The following is a 22,114-nucleotide window of genomic DNA, read 5'->3' on the forward strand; positions in this document are numbered from 1 at the left end:
CTCCAAGCCACAGCCCCAAGGGGAAAGGCTGCGCCTCAATTTAGTACCGGTTTCCCCGAACCCTGCAGTTTGTATCGGCAGGCAGAAATACACACGGTAGGCGTAACCAAGCGGAAGGCAAGGATTAGCTAATTCCCAGAAAGGCACACAACTAAAACAGTTTCTTTGCTTAAAAATTTATTTTAAAAAAGAAGAACATAAGAACACATGCAAACTTGCAGGCACATCACTTGAAGGTTACAGAAGCAAAATAAGAACATTATAAAATATAACTAACTCTCTACTTACATCACACTACTTGTAGGTTAGGATAGGAAAAGTCTTTAAGTCCGTGGATGAAAAGAACAGCAATTCTCCATCACAATAGGCTTGTGATTGTCGGCTAATTAGATGTAGCTTCTAGCCGGGCCCAATGCGGATTTGCAAAGCGCCCTTGACCATTCATTTCTCAGGTCTCTTATCCCTAATACACACGTGGGAACGGAACCCCAAGACCAATCATAACTTTAGATTATTTTCAAATTCACCAATGACTGACTTGCTGATTAATCAATCTAACACTTGGCAGCTGGAGCAATTAAGAACCCAGAGCCAGATCAAGGGGTATCCTCCCTTCCTTGATGGTATGCAGTTGTAAGCACTTAGGGAGATAGCATCAGTGAGAAAATGTGAATAGCATAGGACCCAGGTGCTAGATCCTTCAGTAAATCAGTTCCTCTCCCACCATAAACTGCTCATTCTGGACGCCTGTTAGTCTCGGGTTAAAGCAACAGGATTCCTTTCCCAGGGTCCTTGTGGCTTGTTGGTTTCCCACAAGGCTTCACTCCCTTACTTGACCAAAGAATGGCTTTCAGAAATATACTAACTTTACTACAGTCTCCTTAACCCCGAGTTAAGGAGTTAATGTGGGTGGTGCTGTGGTGTAAATCACTGAGCCTTGGGCATGCCGATCGGAAGGTCGGCTGTTAGAATCCCCACGACGGGGTGAGCTCCCGTTGCTCAGTCCCTGCTCCTGCCAACCTAGCAGTTCAAAGGACACCAAAAAAGTGCAAGTACATAAATAGGTACCGCTCCGGCGGGAAGGTAAACGGCGTTTCCATGTGCTGCTCTGGTTTTGCCAGAAGCGGCTTAGTCCTGCTGGCCACATGACCTGTAAGCTGTAAGCCGGCTCCCTTGGCCAGTAAAGCAAGATGAGCGCCGCAAGCCCAGAGTCGTTCGCGACTGGACTTAACTGTCAGGGGTCCTTTACCTTTAACTTTAACCGAGAGTAGAGGACCACACAGAATACAAAAGGCCAGACCAAGGCAGGAACGGAAACGGAACAGAAAGAAAAACAACAGAAAGGAAAAGGAAAAGGAAAGAAAACAAAGAGATAAGAATATTAAAGGAAATAATAAAGGGGTAAAAAGCCAAAGAAAGGAAGAAAAAGAAATGAGTAAAAAGGACTTCCCATTATCTGTCTGTGAGTTCTTCAGAATAGTCAACTGTTCAATCCAGAGTAATCTCCAGATGTTCCTGCGTCTGCTGGGCAGTGTTCTCCCAGTTCATTCATTTTCTGTCAAGACAAGAAGTCCAAAAGAGTTTCTCCAATTCTTATTATACATAAACATCAACAATAGTCTTCCTCCAGTCCAACATCATAACTTTTTTCCCAATATTAAGAAACATCTTGTTCTTTATTCACTCAAGAGTTTCTTCGCTGTGGTTATGTTTTAAGACAATAATCCATAATTCATTTATTGCATATTTATTAATTCACATCCAAATCCATATCTTCCAATCCCATCTCCTGTTGGCCATGGTTTTTTGTCCTTATTATTTTAAAAATGTGGTTTCCATTCTTCTTCCAAAAGTATTGCAAGAGGCTTAGTAGTTTTTTTATTCTAACCTCAGTCCAAATTGCATGCAGAATCCTTTCCTTCTCAACTCCATCTCTGCCAGCCCAGGACACGTCCCAGTCTCTCCACTGATGTATCCCCCCCCCCCCCCAGCATCACGGCCCCAGCACCTAGCTGTTTCACTCCTTCTGGCGCACAGATCCTCTTCACAACTACCAGACTTTTAGAAGACATCTGAAGGCAGCCCTGTTTAGGGAAGCTTTTAATGTTTAATAGACTATTGTATTTTAATATTTTGTTGGAAGCTGCCCAGAGTGGCTGGGAAAATCCAGTCAGATGGGCGGGGTATAAATAATAAATAAATTTATTATTATTATTATTATTATTATTATTATCTGCCACCTCCAACTGTAGCATTTCCCTCTTCTGGTCTGGCAAATCACCATTTGCATTCCTTCCCAAAGGCTATATATTTCCAGCCTCAGCCTCGTCCAAAGCACCTAAATTTAGTATTTTATGCATCTCCACTCTTAATTCCTTTCATTGTTCATCAAATAATCGCTGTTGAAAACCTTTTGTATTTTTAATCCATCAGTGGTTAATTGTCACAGTGTACAGTTTCCAGTATTTGAGGAATTCCACTTCTGAATACCGCTTGTTGGGAGCATGAGTGGGGAGAGTGGACTTGTTCTCGTATCGTACTGTGGGCTTGCCTTAGGCATCTGGTTGACCATTGTGTGAGCAGGATACTTGAATTGTTGGGTCTTTTGACTGATCCAGCAGAACTCACGCTGTTAAACTTTGATTACCCTTTTGACTATTGATTACCTTTTCCTCCCTCTGGTGCTATTTGAGACTAGACTACTAAAGATGGTTAATATGCCTCCTGCTCATTGGCTCCATGTTAAAGAAAGGCTGATGAATTCTGTGACTCATCCAGTGCCTACTGTGAAATAACAAGACACAAACTCCAGGTGGACAACCTCAAGGTGTGAAAGGGGACGTGCTTTTCTATTCCACAGCTGCTCTGGACTTGATGAGTACAGGTCCAGTCATCTCTGTTCCCGCCCACCCTTTTCAGCTTTCTGTGTGTGGTAAATAAGGAGAGATGGACAAAAAGGTGAATGAAGGAGGGTGGTGATTAGATCCTTACATTATTGTAAAAGATAAGAGTGTTTAGTGTTTGCAACTTAAGGGTATTTACTACTGCAACCAACTTTATTTCTCTCCACCCGCCCCCCATATCATGGTGGGGGGGGAAATCTAGCGGAGATTTTTCATGGGATATGTCTTTAAGCCCCCACTGTTAGTTAGAAGCTCAATTGAATTGAAACTCTGTACACATCCTGGAATTACAGTGGTACCTCGGGTTACATAGGCTTCAGGTTACATACGCTTCAGGTTACAGACTCCGCTAACCCAGAAATAGTACCTCGGGTTAAGAACTTTGCTACAGGATGAGAACAGAAATCGTGTGGCGGCAGCACAGCAGCAGCAGGAGGCCCCGTTAGCTAAAGTGGTGCTTCAGGTTAAGAACAGTTTCAGCTTAAGAACAGACCTCCGGAACGAATTAAGTACTTAACCCGAGGTACCACTGTATGCGTTTCTTCTGTCTTTCCTCTGAGCTATTAGCATGGTGCCATTGAAAACGAACCAGAGAATGCTACAGGGACACCTTCTTAAAAGAAAAGGGTTAGACTCAACAAGGTGTTGCTGTTCATTGCTGAACAGTTCTCCTAATTTATTGCCCCCTTGCATAGCAGTAAACACTGTCTCCAGATTTTAGTCTCTTAGCTTTGCAACAGGGGCAGAGAACTGAATCTGGCTGATGGGCCAGATCCGTATCTCCCTTTGCCCTCTCAGGCCAACTCCCCCCCCCCCCATCTTGATATTTTATTAAGGATTTTCTTGTTTTACAGAAGTAAGTGTAATGCCTCATATTTTTTTCCGCCATGTAACATTTTTACAAATCCATTTCATTTGTTGAGGCATTAGGGGGAGAAGAAAAAGAAAGAAAAAAGAAAGGGGGGGGTGGAGAGAGGGAAGATGGATGGGGGTGGGGTCGGGTAGCGGTGTTATGTTTAATGTATGTAGAGTTTGGTGTCAGCCTTGCTTGTGTTGTTCACTTGTGTTCCTTTGGTGGTGAGAGAGGTTGGGGTTGGCCTAGGGTGTGATTGTTTGCTTGTGATTGGCTGTGGTGATCTTTGTTATCATGTGTGAGTGAGGTGGGTGGGTGTTTTGGATCAGGTTAGCCATATCAACGAAAAGAAAAGAACTCACACTGAAACTCACCTACAGGTGGTACCTAACACCAAGGAAACTAGCACTAATACACCCAGGAACCTCACCAAAATGCTGGAGAGGGTGCACCTCCACAGGCACATACCTCCACATGTGGTGGGAGTGTCCCAAAATCCAACTATTCTGGACAACAGCCATACAAGAAATATGTAAAATAACTAAGCAAGTAATAGACATCACCCCAGAATTGGCCCTACTAAACATTTTCCAAGACAACAATGCCCATTCACATCACAAAGAACTCATAACCCACCTACTCTCAGCAGCCAGAAGCATCATAGCCAGACTGGAGAGACCTGTCAGGAGTAAGCATGGACCAATGGTACCAAATAGTATGGGAAACAGCCCTACTAGAAAAATTAACTAATAAACTGAAACTGACACGGGGACAAACAGACGAAGACACCTTCAACCTGGTATGGCTCCCCTTTATCACATACACAGCCCAACAGGACAATGACAATAATCCACCAACAGCATACAAATCAATATGGCTCTCAGGCCAACTTTGACTGGTGGGCTCTCAGCTGCCTGACATCACAGTGAGCCCCGTGTGGTGCTTTGAAACACTACAGATTAGCAGGTCGTTCACACTGAGCAGAACTCTTTGCAGTGATCAAGGGGCTTGCAGAGAGCCCTGCCCTGTTCTTTGCCAGCCCCCGTTAAGGATTGGCTGTGTAGAGCAGCCAATACCATGCAGGTTGAAATCAGCACCTATCAGCTGCGCAGCGGTGACTTCAAGCTCTAGTTGGTTTGCTGTCACTGGCAATCAGCCTCTCTTGCTGCTGCGCAGTTGGGAGCACATTGGCAGCCACACCCCCACCTGCTACTTGCACATGACATCATTTGTGGGGCAGGTGGGTGTGGTTTGGAAAAAACAACCTTGCAGGCCAAACTGGGGCTTGTTCTGGGCTTAAGTAGATTCATCGACTACATTTTTCCCACCCTTCATTTACAGTTTTCACTCTAAATGTCCCAAAAAATATCCCGTGAGAACCTATTTTTGCTGTTATGGTGCTTTCTTGTCTTAGGCATTGTTAACCTAGTGGGGTTAAAAATACCCCGTGCAGTTTTTCAATCAAAGACCAGTGAATGCAGGCAGATAATTGCTCCTCTTCTGACGTGGTTTTTCTAGACGATGGCTGAGTTAAGCCTCCTTGAAAGCAAAGTTGGTTTAAAACAGGTTTTATACTTTCTGAGATCATTCTACACAGCAGGTTTAATCTCACCCATCATGTTTTCCTGCATTTGTTATTTAGAAGTTTATTGCCTCTCATACTGGAGACACAAGACAACCATAACCTTATTCTGCCCTGAATTTGTCCATTGCCCTTTTACATCTATCTAAGCTGGTGACCATCCAGTGTTCGAAATTTGCCAGGCGCATTTCACATCTGGCTGTCAGCCACTTGCGACCAAGTGAAGATGCCTGGGAGCCAGGATGGCGCATGACGTCTCCACCATCTGGAGGTACATGTCTGGGGATCATCTTGACTGTTTTCACACACAACATGTAGAATTCTATCCACTATATTTTATCTGTACAATCAGAATGAATTTCAGGAACCAGAAAGTCATCTGGCTCCAAAATGGCAACTGGCCTTTCGTTTTGGCGACTGTAACCCTGGTTTAAGGAGCCATTTGGTGGCTAGTTTATATATCTGAGCCTCTAACACTGTGCCCATCATATTGTGGCAACAAATTCCATAGTTTCACTAGGCACTGTGTTGCTAAATTCTTACTTTTGTCTGTCCTGAATCTTCCAATATTGAGCTGCTTAGTGGATGATTGGACTCTGGTATGAGAAGCACTTTTCTCTGTCCATTTTCTCAATATTAATGCATAATGTATACCGTATTTTTCGCCCTTTAAGGCGCACTGGCCCATAGGATGCACCTCGTTTTTTTGGGGGGAAATGAATAAAAAAAAATTATTCTCCCCCCAGCCACGGGGCTGGGGCGGGGGAAGCCCGAGCTTCCCCCGACCCTAGCCCACAGAACAGGCTGCTGCCCCAAGCCTTGCGCGTCTGGCGGGACCTCCCGCTGGGCGTGCAAGGCTTGCGGACATCTGCCCGAAGTACGGGGCGTCCTCTGGAGGGTGCCCCATGCTTCGGGCTGCAGGCTGCCGCCCCAAGCCTTGCACGCCGGGCGGGACCTCCCACCGGGCGTGCAAGGCTTGCGGACATCTGCCCGAAGCATGGGGCGTCCTCCGGAGGGCGCCCCGTGCTTCGGGTTGCAGGCTGCCGCCCGCAAGCCTTGTGAGCCCGCGGGAACTCCCGCCGGGCTCGCAAGGCTTGCACACCGACCCCTCTCGCTCTCCAGGCTTCAGCGAAAGCCTGCATTCGCCCCATAGGACGCACACACATTTCCCCTTCATTTTTGGAGGGGAAAAAGTGCGTCCTATAGGGCGAAAAATACGGTATATCTCTGTCATGTTCTCCCCTCCCCAGTTCTTTCCTAAATTATAATACACCAAATATTGTAACCTTGTAAAGGGTCCCCTATGTCATATATAAAATGACTTTTGAATAGGAATTATGGTCTCAAATCCAGAGTTGAGGTTTTAATTGAAGAGAGCCCAACCTTTCACTAGATTTTAGGAATTTGACCCTCCAGTTCCATTACGAACACATAGAACTTGAGTTCCCTCTTCTCTGCACATGCATAGTTTTACACACTGCTATCACTTCCAACAAGTTTTTTTTCCAAAAGTGAAAATCCTTAAATGTTGTAACCTTTGCTCATGAGTGTTGGTCCATCCCATTGATCATTTTTGCTGCCTGTCTCTGAACCCTTTCCACCCTCACAATACCCCTTTTGAGGTATTGCCACCAGAACTGAACACAATATTCCAAGTGTGTTCACACCATGTTTAATGGCTTTATAATATTGACAGTTTTATTTTCAATTGCTCCAGTGTACATAACTTTTCTTTTGCATACATTGAAATGCATTTGCCATTTTAATGTCCTTATATTCACTCTGGATAGATCCTTTTGGAACTCTGTTCAAATCCCCTTTTGCTTTTTGCCATCCTGAACAATTTGATATTACCAGAAAACTTTGGCACTTCACTGCTCTCTCTGCAGCTCAAATAATTTTGAAATGTTAAAAGCTTCAGTCCTAATACAGCCCTTGGGGAACTCACTTGGCGAACAGTTTACTCCTAGTCTACACACCCTGTAGTGTGTAAGGCTTGTCCCCTTATCCCGTAGCTTCTAAGTTTACTCAAGAGCCTTTGGTGAGGGACCTTATCAAAAGCTTTTTGAAAGTATGCAACACATTCTGGATTATCCCTCTCCACATGCTTGTTGACACTTTTAAATAACTCTAAAAGGTTGTTTTGAGAGGACTTGCCTTTCTTGAAGCCATGCTGGGTAATGCCTTTAATAAAGCTGCTTGGTTTTCCCAGAGTAGGCATTAAGCATCCTGGCCTGTACTTTTCTAGCTGCCCTTGGATCCCATTTTTAAAAACTGGTGTTACATTGTCCATGTCCTGGTCTTCAGGTATAAAAACATGTCTTTGTGACATGTTACCTATTTTTCTTAGGAGATTAGCAATTTCACATTTGAATTCTTTAGCATCTCTGAGGTGGATGCAAGGCCTAGAATATCGTCTTTTGTCAGCAAGGCCTAGAATATCGTCTTTTGTCACCTTTGTTTGCCTCAGTTCCTCAGACTCTCTTCCTGTAATATTCATGCCCAGGGATCTGCATTACATTCTTCTAAGTGAAGACAAATTCAAAGAATTCATCTTCTCTGCAATCTCATTTTTTCTTCCCTTATCACACCTTTGACTCCTTTTTGCCCAGAGGTCTGTCTCCATTGCTAGTTCTCTGCTTCTAATGTGTTTGAACACTATTTTGTTGGTATTAATGTTTTTCATGATATGTTGATGTAGTGGTTCTAGGGGTTGCTCGTGCGTAAGCCGGTGCAAACACCTGGCTGGGTTGCCTGAGTGAACCTTTTCTGTCCGGACAGCCACTCACCCGCGGGTGTCTCAATCGCTGGCAGAATCCGTCAGTGGGCGTTTCTTAAACGTCTTCCAGCAAAGAAGCTCTTTGACGCCTAGTCTTCTCCTACTCTCTCTGTGCGAAAGCCTTCTGCGCAAGGAGGGCGTAGGCAGCGGAGGACCCCTACTCTCCCCACTGGTCCCCGGCAAGGAGTCATGGGACCGCCTCGCCGCTTCCCCCATCTGCCCCCCTTCTCCACTGGTGCTATGCTGATTCTCTTCCCCAGAAGATGGGCTGCCTCTTCCAATCCCGGGACGCTCTCCGGAATCCCTCTGGATTTTGTTCTCTCCCTCTGGCACTGATGGCAGTTCCCTGACAGTTGATCAATTCTTTTCCTCTCTTATTGTCTACTTTGCTTTGTTTTTGCCACTTTTTGGCCACTTTTTTGTTTCATTTGGGCAAGACTTTCATTTGCAGAAGGAAGCCTTCCTGCTTCTAACTTCTTCATTGACTCTGCTCATTAAGCATGTTGGTATCCTAGTGGCCTTTGTGGAAACTTTTAATGGTATACATTACTGCTGAGCTTCTACTATTGTAGTTTTGAATAATCCCCAATCATCCTGGAGAGAGCTAACCCTCTTGACTTCCCTTTTCAACTTCCTTTTTAAGCGTCCTCTCGTTTTTGAGATTTTTCTTCTTTCAAATTCAGTTTTTGGGTTTTTCTATGCTATTTTCACTAATGCATGCATTTTTGTGTACACTTTCACCAGATATATTCATTTTGTACACATTATTTGATTGAAGAAGTGGACCACAAAATTCAGAGTAATGTGAGTTGAAGGATAGCTGTATTTTGTGGCTTGTGTGTTATTTTGAAATGTGCCACTTAGGTAGTTTTGTATTTAAAATGTGAAGCAAAGAGAATTCCTCTCCATCCCTACTCAGAAGAAGTGACACCATAGCCCTCAAATTAGCACTTTCTACAGAGCCTAGGACTTGCCGATCAGAAGGTCGGCGCTTTGAATCCCCGTGACGGGGTGAGCTCCCGTTGCTCAGTCCCTGCTCCTGCCAACCTAGCAGTTCGAAAGCACATCATGTGCAAGTAGATAAATAGGTACAGCTCCGGCAGGAAGGTAAACGGCGTTTCCGTGCTCTGCTCTGTTTCGCCAGAAGCGGCTTAGTCATGCTGGCCACATGACCCGGAAGCTCTCTGCGGACAAACGCCGGCTCCCTTGGCCTATAGAGCGAGATGAGCGCGCAACCCCAGAGTCGGACATGACTGGACCGAATGGTCAGGGTTCCTTTACCTTTTTAATATATGGGTTCATACAAGCAGATCTGGTACCTCTGTGGATAATATGGCTGGTGATCCATATTTGATGTCCTCCCATTTGAATTATTGGACTGCATTGTACACGAGGCTGCATTTGAAGATGGTCCAGAAACTTTAGCAGGTACAAAATACAGTAGTGTGGGCTACTGGAGTGTTAACAAAGCATTATGAATACATTATGCTGATCATTTCTCACCTGCACTGGCTTTCAATTCATTTCCAGCACTGATTTTGATCTATAAAATCCTACCTGGCTTGGGATTTGCTACCTGGTGGAACATCTGCTCCCAGATGTACTTGCCCATAATTTAAAGTCCTCTGTGGAGGCCCTTCTGGAAATGCAAGAGAGGACATTTTTGGGGGGTCTCCTCTCACACCCGGGGCTATGCAGTGTATCTTAGCCTAACACCAGAAAGACTTCCCTATTCCCCCAGATCATGCTTCACTCCCTGTGGGAGTGTTGGTGGTTTTAGTTTCTGCATTTTGATGGTTGCTTTTATTTCTTTTTAGGTCCTGTGATTTGTATTTTGCTTGTGGTTTTGTAATTGGGGTATTTATGCTTGATTGGATTTTTTGGTCTTATTGCAGATTTTTATTGTATTATTGTAGCTTTAAATCCAATATGATGCCTGGAATATTTTTTTAATACAACACCTAATAAGCACTAAATGTTGCGCTTTGCAGCTGTAGAAGATAATTGATTTAAAGTAAAGTTCTTCAGTCATCCAAACTTTGTCAAGTTTTGGTGCTATGGTGCAGGTAAGGATGGCCCCATGATCTTTAGATGAAGCACGGTATACAGGTTTCATAGAGAAATAAATAAACAAAACAAAAAAACCAAGACCTTTGGTACAAGAAGCCCGTCTTCTTGTGAATAGACAAGGGGTATGCTCTCTTGTGTAGCTCCTGCTAGTTTCAGTGGAGCTTGAGCATTGGATTGCATATTTACTTTGCTGCCTTTAATTCTACTCAAAATCTGTCTGAAGATTACTATGTCACCGTTCCTTGTAGTGAAGCTCTCCCATAATTCTCAGAATATCCTTTAACAGTTGAGCACTGAGTTCAGAAATTTTCAGCTTGATTATGCTGTGTATATTTGAACTTTAAAAAACAAACAAACCCAAACTTCAATAGCAGCAATAGTGTACACACACATTGTGAGGCATATTCCATTTGACCTGTGCACTCCACATGGGAGGAAATTTAGGGAACTGTGCACTGTGAGAAGGCATGCGTCCATCAAGCCCAGGAGAGGTGGTAGGAAACCCCAGGTCCATTTACACACAAGATAAACATCTAAAGGTAATAGGACTGCACTCTCCCCCCCTACCCATCCCCTCTACCTCTGTGAGCTCATAATAATGTTTGAATATTGTGCACATTGAGAAAATACCCATATGTGTGCCATTTAGACTAATAGAGACTAGGAGTGGATGTGATCAGAAGTTTACTGCATGTTTGAACACGTATGAACATGAACCTTATCCTGAATGTGGGGTGTTCCTCACAAGGGGGGATACCTGAGACCATGCCCACATATTCTCTCTCTCTCTGTGTGTCTCCCTCCCTCCCTCTCTCTCTGTTACACATCCACCCACCCACAAAACAACCACACATTCTCACAAATCTTTCCCTTGAGAATCATTCTGCTATGAAGTATTATGATTTATTTATTTTGAATGGCCTGGCAATGTGCCTAGCGTTGTACAAACACTACATCTTGAAAGGGTCTTGCCAGAAAGGGACTGACAATCTAGGTTTTGGTAGAGAGAGTATCACCGAATGAAAGAAACAGGTTACATTTATAATTGCAGTAAAGACTCCTAAAGGGCTGGATAATCTTGGGAGAAAAGGAGCTTATGGAAAAGCTTTAAAAAAAAAGATAGGCTTTAAAAAAAGATTTGAAGATAGAAATTGAGGACGCGTTGCAGATGTGATCTAGAAGGGAGTTCAATTGTAAGAGAGCATTTCAGCCTCTTTGTACACTTGTGAAATTAAAGAATGAGCGCAACTGGAAATGCGGTGTGTTCAGTACATGAGACTATTAAATTTAGGGGATATATTATCCGATAAAATGTTTCTAACTCAGTTTGGGGACCTTTCCTCTACATAATGTTAATTTGCACCCCGACACTGTTGTCATCAGTGGCCATGTTCCTGCTCCCATATGAGAATTTATGATTATAAGCTAGTATACATGTAACTTGTTCCTTGAAATTCAGCAAGAATATCTATCATTCCCCGTTCTCATAGAGCAGTCAGTATGAGGATCAGGTTCAGTGCCTGAATGTCTCCCATTCGTTTCTTAGTCTACATTTCCCCCTATTTTTCTTTCATAGCCACAACTATTTAAAACTGTTCTGGGAAAGAAAAGCAAAATATAAGCTCCCCACCCCTAGAATTATCAAGGTGTGAAAATAAAAGATAGTGAAGGCATTGTGTGTTTACAATCCACAGAGTGCCAAAAAAGTATTAGAAATTACTGATAAGTTGAAAATCCATTACAAAGAAGAATATGCGTCTATACATTCTAATATTGTTCATTCAGATAGTATAGACTGGCTGTAAGGTGCAAAATGTTTGTACAATACTCAAGCACCTCATATAAATAAAGTTCAATGTTTGCTATCTAACCCACTGTGATAATTTTGATTCATATGCTCATGATGGGCTGGGAATCTGGTTTGTGAATGCCTTCTTGTGTCTATATTCTGAAAGTGCTTCGTTTAAGAATATCTTCATAAAAGGTAAACATTCATAAGGCCAGAATGAAGAAGCCTTCCTAGAAACTTTGCTTCTTACAGTAAACCAAATTTTACAGCCAGATGATTTGCATGCTTGCTTGGAAAATAAGCCCCATTGATTTCAACAGATCTTATTTCCATGTGTAAGATAGGGGGCACTAATCACTCTAGAGTTTGTTTATAAGGTCTGCAGGTCCGTTTTGCTACCAGAAAGAAAAGTTACAGTCAGTTTCAGCAAAATCTTAGAAGGGACAAAAATGAGTCATCAGAGTACATGGGAAGCCAGACATACAGTCAATGGGTCTATGGCTCTATTACATAATTCAAAAGTGAAGTACCTGGCATCCAAAATGTAGACCTCTTCTTACATGCAGGAAAATTATTCCCCATTAGTTGTATATTATTCTATTAAGCATTTTAGCACTGAAGTCTTTGGGGGCGGGGGAGGCAAGGATGAACATCTCTCATAAGTGCTACTTTGCTAGGAGAGACTGCTATTCTGCCTTCATTTGGATAATTTAATGATGGTGAGTTTCCTTAGTAAACTAAATTTAGAGAACTAGAATGCTTATCTTATATCCAGACCTTGAACATAAAAGGCATTTTATACCAGCAATTGTTCATTTAATGAGCAATTGCTGAGTGCAGGCCGGTTAAGGGATTGAGCTATATGCACCATTATTGCGAGAAGTATTCCGAAATACCAGAAATAGGACGTAAGCTCTGATCAGGGAGACTGTGAGCACAATTACCTTCTTTTCAAATCCTTCTGTGACACTGCGGGAGGAAAAAGGACTTTGAAACTTGAAAGGATAGAGCTTGCTTTCAACCTCAAAAGCTAGGAGGAAAGGGCTCTGAAATTTGCTCAGTATTCCCAATTCACCATTAGCCTGTTTCTTCCTTTAGCCTCAAGGCATTCTCCGCTTTTTGAAAAGATGTTAAGAAATTCAGTCACAATAGAGAGCCTAGTTTTGAACATGTTTCACTCGGTCCATTGAGGTCTGGTCTTCAGCCTTTGTGTGGGGTGAATTGAGCTGAGCAGCAAGCTGGATGGGGAGAGGTGAATGAGCAGTCTCTACGCAAGTCACCAATTCTGGCAAAAGAAAAGATTACCCTTTCCTTAAGAAGAAGATGATGATGGTGAAGAAATTTACAATATGCATTCCTGTACAAGCCTGCCGGTGGCAATCTGCGGAGCAGAGCTCACGCTTAAGTCAATACGGAGCACTTTGGTTTATAGCAACTCTTGTTAAGTTTGCCTTGTAATTGAAGATGCTGTTGACCTTGCTCGAAGACCGTTTGTAAAACCGTTTATTTAGCATAAACTGAAATAATAAACCCTCCTTCTCTTAGGGCTGATTGTGATAGGGTGACATTAGTTTGATTTAATGATTAGCCGCCTGACCCCTCAGCTTGAGAGACCAGCTTGAATAGGGAGAGTTCACTACCAAGCACACAGGAAGAATACTAATGAGCTTGTTAAATTTAGCATGGCACCAACCAATTTTAATTCCTCTAATGGGAGAAGCGCTGCCTCTGAGAGAGAGAGAGAGAGAGAGGGTGGGAGACTGAGGGAGAGAAAGAGGGAGGCAAGGGGGGGAGAAGAAGAGGGGAAAAGTGAGGAGAGAGGAATGTCCACACACCAGTAGCTAGAGAATTTCAGTCAAGATGAGAGGGTCCAGAGAGCAAGCCAAGATCTTTTCGATTGAGTTGTAAGTACCTTGTCTGTTTCTGTTTTTTTTAAAATACAGGTAAAACAGCCTCCTTTCGTGCCTGCAATGCAATAATGTGAATAAATATATTATCATGTACTCTAAGGCTTAGTAGATGGCTTGTTCATTTGACTTGAACTTTGGGGCATCCCCTGCCAGCCAAATAACTTGAGACACCTTCTTGAACTATTTTTTAATCTGTGTCTTGGGGAAATGAGGAAGTTTTCGTTGTTTGAAATTGGGTTTTCCATTATGTTTTAAAGAAGCAGAAAAGTTTATTGGAGAAACCGACTTCAGTGCATAAACATGTCTGTGCTTCCCTTCTCTTGTAAGTGGGATAAGCAAAATTAAGAGTTTCAGGGGGGTTGGGCAGGCATAGCTCTGGGGATGAATATCTCTGCTGGTAAAATGCTCCAATTCTAGGTCTGTCTGAACAGCTGTATATAATTTACACAAACAATACATTTAATATATTCCTTGAAAGAACAAACACTTCAAACTGTGAAGTTTCTAGCTCACTTGATATGTTAGCCTTGCCTCATGTTCAGGGGAGTGGATGTGGCAAAAGCACTCTGCATGTGCTCTTCTCTTAATCCAGCCTGCAGGTATAGAAAAAAGTCCCTGTCAAATATATATGGGACATCCCAGGTATTCAAACAGCTTCCTGGATTGATCCCTGGAAACAGTGGAATGATGGAAAGTGGTATAAAAGTGAAGTTATCGCTGTATTATTTCTCTTGTCCTAGCCTAGAATAAACATGAAGAAATATGTGAAATAATGCTGCGTTTACAAATACAAAAGACCCACCCTGAAACTTAAATGAATCTGGCCCTTTGACACTCTGGTGGTATTTGGCCTGTTGAAACTTCTCTTTTGGGGGTGGGGAAGCAAAATAGACTTTTGTCTTTTGATGGCAGGCTACACAACATCTTAAACACAGGAAAAAGCAAGCAGTAACAGTTTTGTGTTTTTGGCTTCAAGTCTCGATTGGCAGATGCTGCCGAAGAAGTGGCTTGTTTGCTTACATTTTTGTTATAGACCTCCACTTGTTGCCATGGTGGACTGTCTGTTTCTGTCAATAATTTGGCCTGGCGCAGCTTGTCTGCACTGACTCTTAAATTTTATTGAACAATTCAGCTGAAATAGAACAAGATTAGACAGCTTTCACCTTTTGGCTTGCTGAAGTGGTTTTACCGTGGTTATAAGAGCATGCAGAATTATTGCACGGAAAGTTTTTCCTTTCAGCGCATAGAGAGTGCAATTTCAAACCACTTGGCTATTTGTATTCTGGAGTGTGTGTACTGTCAAGTTTTTCATCTGCCCTCATTGAAAAGGAACTTTGCAGTGCAGGGCATGAAGTAAACTCTTAACGAACGGTTTGTTCGTTGGAATTTCTCATTAATACAAAAATGTTGTGTTGCACAAAAGGAGGGAAGGGGGAGCAGAGTCGGTTTGGGCTGGTAGCTGTCTGTGCATCCCCAGTAAGTGGTGTTACTTTTGTGAAAGAAAAGTATTATTGACAGAATGCCATATTTTTGTTAAAATCAAATATATTTTGCTCCTTTTTTTAACCAACATAGTAAAGGCTTCAGGTTTCATCCATAAAGTGGGCTCATCTTTTTAAAAAACCATTACAGTTAAGAAGTGACTTAACACCTGAATATATTGTGAGGGACAGAACAAAACAAGCTGAACTCCCTCACATATTGTATCTTGTAGTGGCATATTTAATGTACAGTGTAATTTCACTCCATCTGTAAGCAGATTAATTTGACAGTAAATCCACTGCTGGACTTTACTCCCAAGGAAGTGTTAGGATCACAGCCTTACAGGCAAGATGAAATTAGTGCCAAGTTATGACCCAATGTATTACATTGTTAAGGAAACAGCACTGGACCTAATCACATCTAATATCTAAACATCCTAGTATTTCTCACACTTGTAAATTAAACACACAGATTGTTTATCTTGTGTTCCAGCCTAAATGTGTATATTAAAGTGGCTGGAAGCAAAACAATAATGGGATATACTTTTAACAGATAGGGTTTGCACTGCACCTTCAAAAGATTGCAGTAGGCAGCAAGAGAGAATAATTATAAAAGGTTCTAACTGGAAGTAAAGTGTCCAGGGTTAGGGCTACCTGTTTTGTTTCCAAGTGTGTTTTGGGATATTTCAGTGCAATTGCACTGTTCACAACTAATTTAACTGTAAAGTAGATTACAAAATGTCAATCAAGAATATGCAACAAATACCTGTGCATGGTGAAGCAAAATAGCAGGGGAAACCGTGGGATTTTGCTTTACTTTCCAGGGCTGGCTTTCCCAAAATGCTGTGAAATACAGAGTTCCGTCTTCTTCAAAACTAGTGGAATTTAAAAGAAACTTGAATTTGTATTATAATACGAAGTTTGCAAGCATCTTAAGCTACATTGCAATACTTAATGGACTTGTCACAGATCCTTTCCGTTGCTACTCCAACGTGGAACAAATTTGAAATAAATTTTAAGAATTTTACATTATAATATTTAAAGTAATGCAGAATTAGCCTATATAAAAGTGACTTCCTGATTCATTTTGCAGCAGTGTATTTAGCATGATTGCGAGGTTGTTGTAAAAGTGTGCAATTGATACAAAACTACCCCATAGTTCTCCCCAACTTCTCTTTCTCTCCTTTTTCTTTCCCAAACACGAGATGCCTAAATGTCGTTGGGCAATTTGGTTTCCTCAATATGCCAGAAACATTATTTTTGCTTGTGTGCATACTTTAATCTTCCAATATGAGGACTTTGTGTTTGGAAGTTTTGGCTATTACACTTACTTTGAATTTATTTACAGGCCTCCTTTGATTGATTTTACCCATTCAGAACAATTAAATGGGAGTCGGGGCCATTTCATGCACGACAGAGAGTTAAACACAGCTTTGCCACAGGTTGTTCTCTCATCCAGAAGCTGCAGCTTCTCACAGCTCCCTGAGTGTGTCTGTCTGGCAGCACATGTTTGCAGATGTGTTTGTTGCGTTCACACTTTTCATTTTAGTTATGTGTCTAAAACATCTTAGGTGTATATCCAAAACTATTATTTGAACTCCGCTCCTTGGGATTGATACAAAAAGTATTCAGAACCATCAGAAATACTTTAGAAGACAGCTTTTGCGGGTCAGGACAGTGTTTTACAGAAATGATGGCTGCCCACTTGCATGAATCCTCTTTCCTTAAGCTTTGCTCTGAGATGTGCTGTGGGTGGTTGGAAAGCATTGTGAGAGGCAGGTTTCTTGTCTCAGGTATGGAAGCAATTCTTTAAATGCATTTAAATGCATGCACATTTCATTTGTCCCATTTCCTAATGAAGACCAATTAGGAATCCTGAGAGAATCCTCCGTGGGCCCCCACCCCCATGTCAGCTCAGAGCCTTTATGTTGTGAATTTCATGGACTGGGCTGGTGACACCTCTTGGGATGCTACAGGCACCTGGTTTTATCCCAGAGAACGCTCTTTGTATATGGAGTGGTTGGCTGTCCATAGACTGGCTCACGGGACACTTCAGGAACAAGTCAGGTGAGAGAGAGGCCATTGTGTTTTAAAGGTGCATCCTGCTTATTCATTCAGGTGAATGAGCTAAAACAGCTGCCTCAGCCGATTCCTTAGAGACATGGTTAAGAAGTCTGTGTTGTGCTCAGGAATTTCTGTTGTTGTACAAGTCAGCAGATAAATCTCTTCCCCTTCACATTTCTTTCTTTTCTCCCTCTTGAGTTTTGTAGTGTGGATTTTTATGGCTAAGTGAACAATCATAATGCAGTTCTTTCTGCTTCTTAACGTTTTCTAAATTGGTAAATGTGTTGTATTGAAGAATAGCTCATGAATGTATTTCTAAGAGAAAGAACAACTACACCTTGGTGGACTGAGCCTTTTTTCAAGTACATAATCATTTTGACATTCTACTAATAATTGTATATTAAAATATCCTAAACCACTCATAAGAATCAAAACAACCACTCAAATAGTTTTGTAGTTCCATTGAAATACATACACCTCTGAAAGTCTGAACAAATCACTTCTCCTCCTTATCATGATTCTGTCATTCCCTCAAGGGCTATTCTAGGGCAGTTGGGTGTAGTTATTAGAGCTAAAAGTTTTAAATGTCAAATTGTTGTGTGCATTTGGTGATTCAGATAGACTATGCTGTTCATGTTGTGTACACGCAACAGATCTATAGGTAACATTTTAAACTTTTGGTTCAGACTGTTGTACTTCTCTGCACCCAGGTATGCTCTCAGTAATTACCAGAGGCTCCAGGTTTTTTAGGGGCCCTTTGCGGCTTAATTTTAATAACAGAGATCTCCGTTTAACGGCGAGGAGCTTTTCTCTTATCAGCAGTTCATCTGTGGAGGCATAAAGGAGCATGCTAGCCAATACAAAGCACCAGTGGGTGGCTAGACTTGATTTAGTTTCTGCTAGCAGAGTTCATCTTTTTGCGATTCGTGACAAATTGTTTTTTTCCTCCCGGTCAAGCAGCCAAAACTTCCAAGCCTTCTTGTCCCAGAGGAAAGAAAATAGCAAGCCAGTGTCCATTTCTTCACGATTAATGGCCCCTCTAGTAAATGCATCAGCGAATGGGGTGATGATGATCTACTGCACAACTGCCACTCGCACTGAGTGGCTTGCGTTCCCCTCTCCCTCCTCCTCCAACCTGCATCCAGGGACATCTTTCATAACCACACATGTGTCTCTGGTCCTCTGAACTTATATTGTGGCGCAGATCGTGCTTAGCGGAAGAGGAAACTTTAAAAACTTTGATCGCTTGCAGCAGCTGAGCTTAAAATTTCTCTTCCCCCTCCCAAACCTCTGTCTCTCTCTTTTTCCCCCTCCCTAGAGGATGAAAGTCCTGGGCAGACCTATCACAGAGAGAGAAGGAACGCAATCACAATGCAGCCACAGGGCGGGCAAGGCCTCAGCAAAATCAGCGAGGAGCCTTCGACATCCAGCGAGGAAAGGGCCTCATTAATCAAGAAGGAGATCCATGGATCTATACCCCACCTTCCTGAACCATCCGTACCTTACCGTGGGACAGTCTTTGCCATGGACCCCAGGAACGGATATATGGACCCTCCTTACCGTAAGTATTTAATTCAAGTTGATTTTTAGGAAGCAAAGTCAGAACGGTCACCTTCCATAGCATTCGACATGGTTTTGAGAAGGATTGCATTAATAAGACTTTTAAAAACATTCTTCTGTTTATTGGGAAACTTGGCAGGAGCGGGGAGCTGGGAGTCAGAAAGAGAAGGAACTGTCCCCCAGAGCAGTTAACTGCATGCCCTTAAAGTTAACAAAAAGCACAGCCCCCCCAGAAATCACATTGAAATGAATGGAGTTTTGATACATCCTGCTGTTACAGCACTCGTTTCCCTGAGGCTCACATAGGAGCCTTTGCAAAGAAGAACATCCCAACTGTTGCTGCTAGTTGCATTTTGTTACAGATAAAGTAGAATTTGGGTGTGGTGATGGGTTGGGGAGGAAGAAATGTTAAGAGAAGGAGCAGGGTGATGAACTATTTTGCAAAATTAGACAAGTATTCTTTGTGGTCTTATCTTTTATCAGCAGTATCACAAGCAGCTGAAATAAGGCTGCAGGCACGATCTTCTGCTTTGCTCCCAGATGCAATATATAGCTAGAGAGTGAGAGAACATGAATGAGTTTCAGCCTTGGAATTCCTCATCAGGCATTGATACTAAAAAGTGAAAAATCAAGTGACGCTTTGACGCAGATGTGCAAACAGATTTCTCCACAGGCAGAGTATGGGGGAGTTTCAAGCAAATTTTTCATCTGTTTCTAGTTTTTTAAAGAGGAGGGAGAAAATCACTTAGCTGTGTTTTAATGAAGCACATCTTGAGGTGTCGGTCTGTGCCTTTTGATTATAGATTTATCATCTAGTCAGGGTGTGTGCTTGCCATTTAACCTTTCAGTTTCTCATACCAGATGAGAGACTTAAGACCCCTTAAAAAGGACCACTGAGGGTCTTGCCACACTCCTCCCCCCCCCACTCCTTCATTCAGAAATGTTAGTGTTTCGAGGCAAAAGGTCATTAGCCAGATGACTGATTAGTGAGGACAGCTGATTAGTGCATGGGTTTTTTGTGGTAAAGAGAGTGCAGGGGAGAAAAGCTAATTTTATCCCTTCATTAGTTGGGTTAGCAGCAAAGGAGAATGTTCACTCATCAGGGTACAGATCAAAGTGTGTCTTACATACAAACGTTAAGTCTCACCAGGATAGCCTGTCTTTAAAACAGAGTCTGACAATAAAAGATGGAAGTTGGTAATATAGATGTAGGTTGGATAAGAAAAGGGACACTAGTTTTCTTTGGCATTCAAGGAAAAAGTTTAGATGCCACAGAGGTTTTCATATTATTTATCCTGGCTGTGCTCTTAGTGCACAGTGGATTTGTGAACATGCCAGAGGCATGTTTTGTTTTTTGTTTTACTTTTCAGTTCTTCCACACCAAATCTTTTCAAATGCTTTTAAAGTTCCCCCTAGTTTGAAAAGTCTTTGAGAGGATTTACCATGAAAAACTTTGAAAGCCTGAAAGTCTAGAAAACCTATGTGCTAGTATTAATACGTGATTTTAAAATTTTTGTTAGGTCGTTGTCACAATCTGCAATCCTAAATCTGGTTGTTCTCATGCAAGCAGCAATGATTTCATTGGAACATGCGTGTATATAACTAAGCATGATTAAAGACAAAGAGTTTTCACATGGTGATGTCAACATTCACCAAGTATGAGCTACAGTTCAGAAACAGGTGAATTTCTAGCCGCTAATATGTACAGTGTCTTTGATATTGTTCCTGCTATACAGATCCTAGGTGACTAGCCAAAAATTACTTGTTTTAGTGTAGTTTTCTGTGAAAACATAAAATGGCTCAATTTAATCCAGAATTATGAAATGCCAGAATGTGATTAAAAAACCTGGCAATGATTCTTTGGCAACTGAATAAGTGACTGAATAAGTAGAAATGAAACGTAAATACCGTAGACATGGCAAATACCACTTTTGACCCATTGACATCTTACCATATCTTCTCACAAGTCTACAGTGCGTGTTACAGACCCCAATCAGCACACAGTGTGTAATTCTTGGCAAGTTCACAAGTGGAGGCTAGGGGGCAATTTATGCAAGGCATTCAGTGCATGGAAATCACTTATCTGTGCAGGGTTCCATGCGGCCTGGCATCTTGTTTAATGGGTTTTAAAAAGATGTGCTGGCCTGTTGTGTACATCGTTATTGTGCCAATGCAAGTTGCTTCCAGGCCACAGATCACTGCTGTGTGGACGCAGCAGCAAAAGGGCAGTCGCCTAGGTTAAGAATGGCCTTCAAATGGCACCTGTGGCCATGTAGAACCTTGTAGAAGAACTGGGTTTTCTGCATATCCCACATAGGTTTTGATCTTTACAAGTGGTGGCCGCAGCCTCCACTGTTACTCCCAGCCTGGATATATGTAAAGTGGGGGTAGCTAAGCTGTGCTGTTAATTTAATATATGTATTTCGCTTTTCCAACAAGAAATGTTGAGCTCAAAGGGGCTCACAATAATCACAACAGCACTAAAAAACAACAAACATTGCAATTGCTTTAATGTCAAATACACAGAATATCAAATACATACATTCATACATACATAGCATAGAATAGAAAGAGAGAGAGAGAAAGATGTGCATATTAGCATTCTTTCACATGAACCCTCAACTGCAGTCCAAAGCAATACAGTCTCAGGCACAGTTTTACTACCTCATCCATAGATAAGTGGGATCTGCAGCAAAATGTTGCAGTGTAGTCCCACCCCCTAAGAAGCGTGCTCCTGTTCAGCGTTTCAGGCAGCTTATATTGGGAGTCTTGTAATCCTGTTTAAGTTGGTTTCAGCAGTGAAGAAGGGACCAAGGGAACCCTTTTCCTCTCCCCCCGAGGGGAGTGCATAATGAAGCAGTGCATAGGGATGCCAAACGTGGTGTTATAGCTCTGCGTTGGTGAGGGAACAGTGATGGCAACGGAGGGAATCATTTTGGTGCAAAGGAAGAGCTTTACAACTTTGCTGCCTGCACCTCTCCAACCCCCCCAACCCCCCCGCCCGAGACCTACTATAAGCTGTTGGAGTCTTGAGCAGGCCAACTCTCTTTCTCACCATGTCCTCCATCTTTGTTTGTTTTGGCTGTGTGTTGTTTTCAAATGGCATCTGTGTCTCAATTGCTG

At 42.3% G+C, this 22,114-nt stretch overlaps 1 protein-coding gene across 5 annotated transcripts in view; it reads left to right on the top strand.

Annotated features, from left to right (window-relative positions):
• GLI3 (GLI family zinc finger 3) overlaps nt 1–22,114 on the top strand; it is a 253,340-nt gene that overhangs the window by 77,009 nt on the left and 154,217 nt on the right. For 4 of the 5 annotated variants that reach the window (XM_083407003.1, XM_083407001.1, XM_083407002.1 and 1 more), the window contains exon 3: nt 18,750–18,992. In XM_083407003.1, coding sequence (XP_083263129.1) covers nt 18,750–18,992 — 243 coding nt within the window. Of the gene's footprint in view, nt 1–13,774; nt 13,881–18,749; nt 18,993–22,114 lie in introns of those variants that run through there. The other variant, XM_083407005.1, reaches the window with a different exon arrangement.

The sequence above is a fragment of the Podarcis tiliguerta genome (assembly GCF_965153285.1).
Source record: "Podarcis tiliguerta genome assembly, chromosome: 12".
In the NCBI taxonomy this organism is placed as follows: domain Eukaryota; kingdom Metazoa; phylum Chordata; class Lepidosauria; order Squamata; family Lacertidae; genus Podarcis; species Podarcis tiliguerta.